Source organism: Perna viridis, chromosome 1 (assembly GCF_037379345.1).
Source record: "Perna viridis isolate PV_CMFRI_1.1 ecotype Kerala chromosome 1, ASM3737934v1, whole genome shotgun sequence".
NCBI lineage: Eukaryota > Metazoa > Mollusca > Bivalvia > Mytilida > Mytilidae > Perna > Perna viridis.
This window is the reverse complement of record NC_142445.1, coordinates 4,354,566-4,363,723: the sequence shown is the minus strand read 5'-3', so window position 1 is coordinate 4,363,723 and position 9,158 is coordinate 4,354,566. Positions and strand designations below refer to the sequence as shown.

General features: G+C 33.1%; 1 protein-coding gene across 1 annotated transcript; it reads right to left on the bottom strand.

Moving 5' to 3' along the window:
* Nucleotides 1–5,215: 5,215 nt before the first annotated feature.
* Nucleotides 5,216–8,655, bottom strand: LOC148626919 (uncharacterized). The gene is made up of 3 exons (XM_088561813.1): nt 8,546–8,655; nt 8,258–8,330; nt 5,216–6,480 (listed from the first exon to the last, which is right to left on the bottom strand). Exons 1-3 carry the CDS (start codon nt 8,546–8,548, stop codon nt 6,014–6,016), a joined length of 543 nt encoding a protein of 180 aa, XP_088417939.1. The 5' UTR covers nt 8,549–8,655; the 3' UTR covers nt 5,216–6,013.
* Nucleotides 8,656–9,158: the final 503 nt, after the last annotated feature.

Sequence of the window (9,158 nt, the reverse complement as noted above, 5' to 3'; positions counted from 1 at the left end):
CAAAAAATTGCTTATATATGTCATATATCTGTCTGACGTTTTGTGTATTACACAATCAAGTACTATCATTGGCAATGTGGATTACACGAGTTTTCACAAGGAAGAAAGGATTTATAATAAACAGTACACTACTACAGTATGGGGATAATTGTTTAATGATTGTATGTGTGATCTAGATCTACTAATTACAAATATACCAATCATATATATATTACAAATTTTGATATGATGTGTACGTATTACAAGGCGTAATCTCTCATCAGCAGCATTATAATATATAGGAAGATCTAAATCTAAATGTTAAATTTATACAATGAAAATCCGATGGTTTGCAAAGGAATCAAAACATGCTTGATAATTTTTGTTTCAACTGAGGCATTGATATCTCCATATCAAAAATTGTTATTTTAATAGTTGATAAACCTTGGAAGTTCATATTCTCTTTTGGTCACTCTATCTTGGATTGTTCTAAGCACACAGGTGTTCGTCATTACTTTCACACCCTCTGGATACTTTACAGAAGCAAGACGGGAACATGAAAGCCCTTAAAGCAATGTGCAAACTTAAAGCTGATTTCCCCTCTCTCCGAAGTGTGAAGTCAATTCAGAACATCTCTGTGAATTCTCAAAAATGTCAAGTTTTTCTCCTGAAGCTAAGATAGAGAAGCATTTTATTTAAGCAATGCTCCTACTCACAGAAAAAATCCAATTTTGTTTCAATGTCTGAAATTGAAAGATTTCCTGTAATATTAGATAGCTTTAAAGCTTTGATAACATATTTATGTAGGCTTGAAAATTTACCTAGTGGTACCTTAAAACTCATTCATTTATACTAATGAATCGTATGAGGCTAGCACAGACTCCTGGTTTTCAGCCATGGTGAATGCATTTAAATTGGTACAGATTTCCAAAGGTCTCAAATATTAGTAACTTTGAAAAAGTAGGTTAAAGAGTTAAAGATGATCTTCGAAATCTGCATCTTGATTTGTCTATTAAAACCAGACTTAAACTCATTGATGAGGGAGTAAAGCCGAGAAAATATCTCCAACGAAAAACATAATTTCTGTTTTGAGAACTATGTTTAGGCTTTAAAGGGTGTTAAAATTAGAAAGCATTTAACCAAGTTTCGGATTAGTTCCCACAAACTCAAAATAGAAACAGAAAGGCCTTTCACTCCGTTAGTGGGTATAATTTGTGAAAAGCGCCGTCCTAATAACACTGAAGACGAAATCCGTTTCTTTGATATCTGTCCTTATTATGAAAATAAAGAATTCGACCTGTACATCTTCATTCTTAATGCTAAAAAAAAACTTCCTAAAACTTTCCTCCTTCAATAAAATCCTTTAGATCACTAGCTGAGAAAACTTTAAATATGGTACTTATCTGATGGAGGCTGGGATCACATAAATTTCTACTATAAATGACATATATTTTGAATGTGAATACTAATGAATCTATCATAAACCTTAATGTAAAGTTATATAGTATGATAGAAGTTCTGTGCAAAACATCTTATATTTTTATTAAACTCCAATCATTCGTGTTGTAATGTTTTAAGAGGTTGTAAAAATAGTTATTGTATTTATGGCTATGATACTACTGGAACTTTTTGTTAAGTACTACAATACTGCAACTATTTATGTAACAAAATGTACATTGTATGTTCTGTAACAACGGAAAACAACTAAAACCCACTATTTTAGAATACTCGTCAGATATATATATATGTGTGTAGAGAGTACCACCTTTAATCGCGTTTGAGGGTTAACGGTCCCGTTCTCTTAAATCCTCCTTGACCAACTCTCAGGGTTTTTTTTTTTTTTTTTTTTTGGTTTGTTCGTTTGTATTTTTTCAGTTTGTTTATTTTGTTTGTTTGTTCTTTGTTGGTTTGTTTGTTTGTCATTGTTACAAGTGTATTGTCTTGAAGATGTGTTGACATCCTCACAGTACCGTTTTTTTCCAGTAATACACATATTGTTGCATCTTATGAGTTTGGACTTTTCTTCGCGGTGGGAGAGAAATGACTAGTCAGCTTTGTTAACTGTAATACTCGAGTTTAAAGTTGCTTAATTCAGTATGTTAACTTTGCATTGTCCAATTTATTCTTAGTCTTCCTTCCAATTTCAATCTAAAGTGTTTCATTTTGCCCTTCAAGATCCCCTAGCAGTTGAAACAAATTATCTAACGTGAATGTCGAGTTTTCTAATGTCTTCTTGTCTTGAATTGTCTTTTAGATATTTTTTCCGTTTAAGGATCTTTTACTTTCACTTTTATTTTATCTTTCTCAGCTCCTCTCTTGACTTTGGTGTCTTATGTTCTTTTTTTACATGTATCTTATTGTTGTATCAAAAGTTATGCGATTTCAATTATGTTTATAGAAACTTCCACGATGAAATAAAATGAATCTCACCACAAAATTGCAGATAAAGGGAGAACTTTATAAGCCTTTCGCCAATTCTATTCCTTGATCCATATCCACGTTTTACAAGTACATTTGTTTGATCCTAATTTAGCAACTTGATCTTCCATGTCAGGTTTCGTGCCTTGTTTTGATGGTTTATCAAGTTTTTTTCTTGTAGTCGCACAGGGAATGAAGCATAATAAGGTATAACATTGGAATAAGATAATAATTGTGTATGGGTTTTAGTTATTCTACTATTTTTCAAGCCATTTCCTACCACCATCGCTGCTTAGTGGATAAGTAAGTATAAGACAGATTCACTTGCTATTAAGTAATAGTCTTGGTAAAAATCATGAAATTCTGTGTTATGTGATACACCCCCCACCCCCCCCCCCAAAAAAAAAGGCTACACGTTATTTAATTTTTTCGTTAAGATGCTTTATAGGTCTAGATGATGAAATGTATAATTATTCATTCCAATGTGTCTGCCGTTAGGAGGTAGTCCACGTTGAAAAACCAACAGTTACTATTGTATTTTAGTGTCATTTACAGAGTTATCTCCCTTAATTTTGAATTCTACAGTACATTCTATATACTTTTTATCTCTTAAGAACAAGGGACAAGGGTTATATGAAAAGCAACATGCTAACTTCCATTTTCTTTAACATTTTGGACAAAATATAAAAAGTAGAAAAATGTAGGCGTTTCAGCCATGAATCACATTTTGCACGATTATCTTGAGAGCTACGTAATGTCTTGATGTCATCCTGCCTTTGCTTATTCCTTAGATGTGAATTCATGGTTCTCTGGTGGAATTTGAATCAACTTTCCAGCATTTTTATAATACAAAAAAAAAATCCTTTACAATGTTAATTTATGAAGTTATTGCTTGTTATAATCGTTCACTTGCACCACTTCAGTAATATGTAGTGCTTCGTACGTGTCCGGTTATAAAAAGAATAGACCTGCAGCAGCGCTAAGCTTGTCGTAAAAGGCGACTAAATAGTGCTCAGAACCCTGGCCGGGGGCTAGGCGCTCTGCCCACAGAGCAACTGGATTGTGTGCTCCAGGTGGTGGAATAGGGTACCCCTGGCGTGTTACATGCTGTGGTCGTCAGGCTATAATACGGAAAACCTGACCGCATACCATAGTGGTGCACAGTGTTGGGAAAGATGCCACGTTCCTTGTACGTTAAAGAACCCTACTTTGATATTCGATAGTAGGGACCTTTGCGCTCTTACACAGGAGGCTAAATTGCCCGACCCTACCCATCCCTCCCTATTTCTAGTGGCAATCAAAATTTCTCGACCCATTATCCTCGTGTCCCATCCCATTTTTCATCATCATCATTTCATGTTCATCACCTGGATATAGCTGAAATATTGCTGCTCGGGCGTTAAACCTCAACAATCAATCAATCAATCAATCAATCAGTGATATGAATTAACTTTTTACTGCTACATTTATATGCTGTACCTAGAATGTTTTTCAATTACTATATTTTATAATCGGATCTGATATATTTATCGAATTCGTTTTCTCCGATGCTGTCAGTGCTTGCAGTTAAAACGGGTCCTTATGTAAATTGATTTTTATGGAGTTAAAAGCGTTCAATGTTGATATTAAAAAGATATACAGATGGGTTAAATATCATAACTTCTTGATTTGGTATAATCTTCGTATTACCCCTGTAAACCATTTTAGGCTAGATTCCTCAACTAAAGATAAATTAGAACTATAAGAACTGTCAATAACTGTTTCTAGAAGAGAAATAGAACAAAGTGGTTTAAATTGTTACTTGTAGAAACTCATTTCGATGGAAGACATCGTCGTTTTCAAACTGTTTTGCCGGTGAAAAAAAACAAAGAGAATATTTCTAATATCGACAACAAACTAGTCATACGTAGTGGACATTGTACCAACGAAGTATGTGCATTCCAATGAAATAAAAACTGTGCCCCCTGATCGCCAACTTGTTTCTTCACTTTCATAAGGTCTTCTTTACTGTGCAACTAACATACTTAAGCAAGTGAAAATTGACATCATTTCTTAGTTAATCTACCATGCACCGTATTATCTTAAACAATTATCGATTCATGCAGTATTTTTTATCTGCATTGCATTTATTAAAATTTATTAAAAAAAAAAACTTTGGAAAAAGGATACCATGCAGATCCATTACACCAATTGATAAAAACGACAAAGATTTGCCACAAACGCGATTACTTTCGTTTGTTCTCTTTTTATATTAAAAATTTGGAGTATGGTTTTATCACTTCTCAAATTTCACAGCTACCGCACTGTCTATGCAGATGTTTTCGACTGATAGAGCATTGTCATTACTGAAATACTCTAAACATATTTAGTTCAATACTGAATTACATTGGACAGTACGCTTGACCTATTTGGGCTCTAATACAATAGAATATATAATGGCAATAAGAGCATCAGATTTCCCCCATATACAGATTAACTGGAGAGGGGGCGTTAACAGATGTTTCTATAAAAGCTGGGTACGATTTTCCGGTCGCTTAATTGCATTTAGTTATGTGGTTACCCTTAATATCGAATGATTTATATAAATGATCTGTGGTAACACACCGCCCGCTCGAGCCAGAGACATATAATACACATAATTATGTCTCTGCTCAAGCATAAGGAATTTATAGAACACGTTTTATTTCTTTCACTGAGATAGTAGTCCTCCTTTTACAACTGTTTATTCACTTTCAACATGTTTATTTATTACAAGCAGATATTAATTGTGTCGGTTTCAAATTGATTTAATATCTGTCTCTTTGAGGAAAACTGTTAATTTATGTTAAAAGTTTTATTTTATATAATAGTAAAAATACTGGCAAATATAAACTAAATAAAGGATTAAATAATAATATACATAACATATATAAAAGGATTGACAACCAAATAAAAAAAACACAACATAAACATAAAATTATCCCTACTACATGTATAGGGACCAGTAGATGAACATATACAAAGGAATACGAACAAAATTCCTTCTAATTACAGCGACAGAAACATTTAGTACAAAACATATACAAGGTCTATTGATCACTCCGTCTTTGGTAACCATGGAAATGCCCAATACTTTTTAACTGATATGACTTTTTTATAATAAGAAATTAAGAATTTAAGAACAAATCTAAGACACATATCAACAGTATCACATCGGACAATTAAGTACTTCTCTGTTTAAGATTCAGGCAAATTGTGTATAAGTTGTGGCACATGAAGATAAAAACGCAGAAAATTTATTGCATTATCCAACTATAAGTATTAATATCTTATAACCTCAAGAAATAACCATCAAAGTGTTTGTAAGGTAATGATAGGCCAAAATGAGTTGAAATGCACTATTGAAAATGGTGGGAAAATTTTCCCGCACTTTTTCCCTATATAAGCAGTCAAAAATATCTTAGTCACAGATGCTTCATGATAAATTTAAATAGGTTTTCAGTTGTTTTCTAAATGTATTGAATATTTTTTAATTAAAAAACAACAAATTGAGAATAATGGTATGCTATCTATTGCCCGATTCTTACACAGAATAGTACTTAAAGTATATATAATAAATTTAATGCACATTTCACTCTCAAAATCCATAATTTGGATGGCTATCCTGTCTCCGCACTTGTTCGTAGGAAGGCGGGGGTGGCTCAACGACTGGTCTTTGATTCCCCAACAATGGTGCTTGAGCTTGTGGTGCTGATGCTTCATTTGTCTGGTAACCAGTCTGATATCCAGTAAAGCCTTGAGCAGACCCCGGATGCAAAGAATAAGGTAAATTTTGTGGAGGGATCATGGAAGAGTTAAAGTTATCGCCCATTGTATGGGAAGACATTAAAACTGACGTGTTAGCGTCGGCAACAATGGGACTAAAACTACTGCTTTGTTTGCCGCATGCCGGGTGGTTTTCTGTTCCGACATCACCATCCATGTCGTCACAGCCTCCACAAGAAAATATAACAAGCACCAATACAATTGCTATAGAAATACATATTAAACCTAGTGTTAACTCGTTCAGTGTAATCGTGGATGAGGCTGCGACAGGAATCTGATCTGTAAAAACATTGAACAGTTACTTTCAACTGACATATTTTAACTCGAATTTCACGATATTTTTTTCAAAATTAAAACACTTTTTTTCAATTTTTCTGAAACCTCACCTCCGTGTGGACTTCTCTTATTTCATAACATGGTTTGTTTTTGGAAAGAGAACTACAGTTGACTGTTCTACCTCAGTTTGTTTTTGGAAAGAGAACTACAATTGACTGTTCTACCTCAATTCAAGCCTTATGGGCAGATTCCTGTTTCTTAATTACAATAATTAGGTTATACAAATACATGTATACGTAAGCTTCCACTAAATACATGGTGGCCTCCAAAAGACAGTTTTCACCGACGATTTTAAATTTTCGCAGACGATTTGAATATTTGCATTCATTTTTTTAGCTAACTGCATTCTCTCGAATTATTCCAAGGATAATTTAACTCAAATCTTTAAAAAGGTACACTAAACAAAACAAAGGGTGAATGGAACAATTTTTACTGATGAATATTTTCTTGTCCTTGTTTTGCTACGAAGTGTCGTTAATAAAACTTTATCTCAAGATTTTAGCGGTTCAGGTTCCCTTGAAAAAATAATAAAACACACAAAAATTTCTGTATTTCATTAAATGCATTAAAACATACTTTCGGAAAGTTTAAATATCATGCATTTGAAATGTGAAATATGATCACTGGACATTCAACCACCTCCAGTGGGAGGAGAATGAAGGTTCGATCCCCGGTCGATTCTGAGCAAAGACTTTAAAATTGCTATACATTGTTTCTCGGCCAAGTGCGCGTCATATGGAGATATAGTCACAACTTGTTGGCTTGTGTCGAGTTGAGCGACATACTCAAATGCTGGTTCTAGACTGGAACTAATTTTGAGGGGTCAATGTTTTTAATTTTTGGTATTTATTGAAAAAAATATATATGATATTTAGGGGGTACCTTAATTCATATTTTGCAAACTGTGTTAATTAATGATCTTTGAAGATTATCAATTATGGAATATGATTTAGTATTTTAACGAGAATATTTTAAACCTTTTTTGTCGTTTCAAAGTGTGGTATTTTGGGAGATACTGGGAATTGATAATATTTTTGGGGTATTTTTATTTTCTTTTACCTATACTACGTATGGATAAAAATTCATATTACCCTCTGGGTCTGCAATACATAAACTTTGCAAAAGACGTTTAACTGAAGTCAATCAATCGTTTGACACTCATCTGAATTCAGTTTTTACAGATATTTCCATAAGGGAATTTAAACTCCAGAAGACGAACTCTGATTTAAATTTTTATTATCATTTATCATCGAAAATTACCAAGGATGCATCGTACTCCTACAATGTAAGAGGTTGGAATTCCGTTCCTCCATACCCGGCACCAAGTCAGAAAATAGCTTGCCAGACAACCTCTAACATTGCTGGAGTAGGATGCATCGGTGAAAAACAAGGTCACGTCGGAGAAAAATCATGACATCGTACTTTTACTTTCGTAAAATCGAACTTAGCATCTGAACTTCAGATACTATAGAATCTATAGTATACATGTACTGCCTATACTTTCAGCTTCAAGATATTGTGTATCCTCTAAGGGTATTTTCTAAGGGAGTTAATTACTGTGCATCATGTTGGTTAAAACTAAGTCTTATCTTTCGTGGTTTTTTTCTGGACAAACAAAAACTACTCTATCCCAAAATGTACATTACAGTTATTGAGTGGAGCAGACTTATATCAAATAGGTATTAACGTTGTTTTACACTTAAACCAAAATTCTACTCACCACGACCGACTGCGGTTGAGGTCTCTGCTAAGATACAAAGAAGAAAAAGCAATATACAAAGTGCATGGCGTATCTGAAAAAAAAGAGCTCATTTTACAATGTAAAAACATACTGCACCAACACATTTACAATAAATTGTCATGACACAAACCGAATAGGTACACCGGTTATTTGGTCTTGACACAAACCAAATAAGCACACCAAATATTAACATGAAAACTATATACATTTAACATGTTCACTCAGAATTTCTTTAAAACCTTACAGTAACTTTAAATTACAGCTTACCATTATAAAGCTTGCAGACAATGCTCATGAATGTATGTACATACTGCGTTTTTGAAATCTTATTATATTTCGAAACATTTGCAGGAAGTAAACAATAATCTATATTTAGCTACATACGTGTTCTGCTCGAAGTTTCGAAGTGGGAATATTCAAAAGTTTGCATATAATAATGTATTCAGGGGTTAATTCTGTTGCGAATTCAGGGGTGATCCCACAATACACCGGACTAAAATAAAATAAATTAATTTGAGATAAATACTGTAATCTGATTGGTTTACATAATTCTGTTATATCTCAATGGATAAAAAAATATTGACACGCCCTTTTCAGTTCAATTCAGAGCTACCTTTCTCATGTTTAATAAACAATATGCACGTGGAAAATGTAGGTTATTTTTCAATAGACAACATTTTAATTATTGCCAATTCTTAAATAAAATAAAGTAGTTGGCCGGGACCCCAACCTACAGAAGCGTATTGGGGACATGGTATTTCTTTTTTTTTAATTTGTTATATCAAATTATTTATTTATTATATCAAATTATTTATCTGTTATATCAAATTACCAACTTTTTATATCAAATTATTAATTTGTTATATCAAATTATAAACTT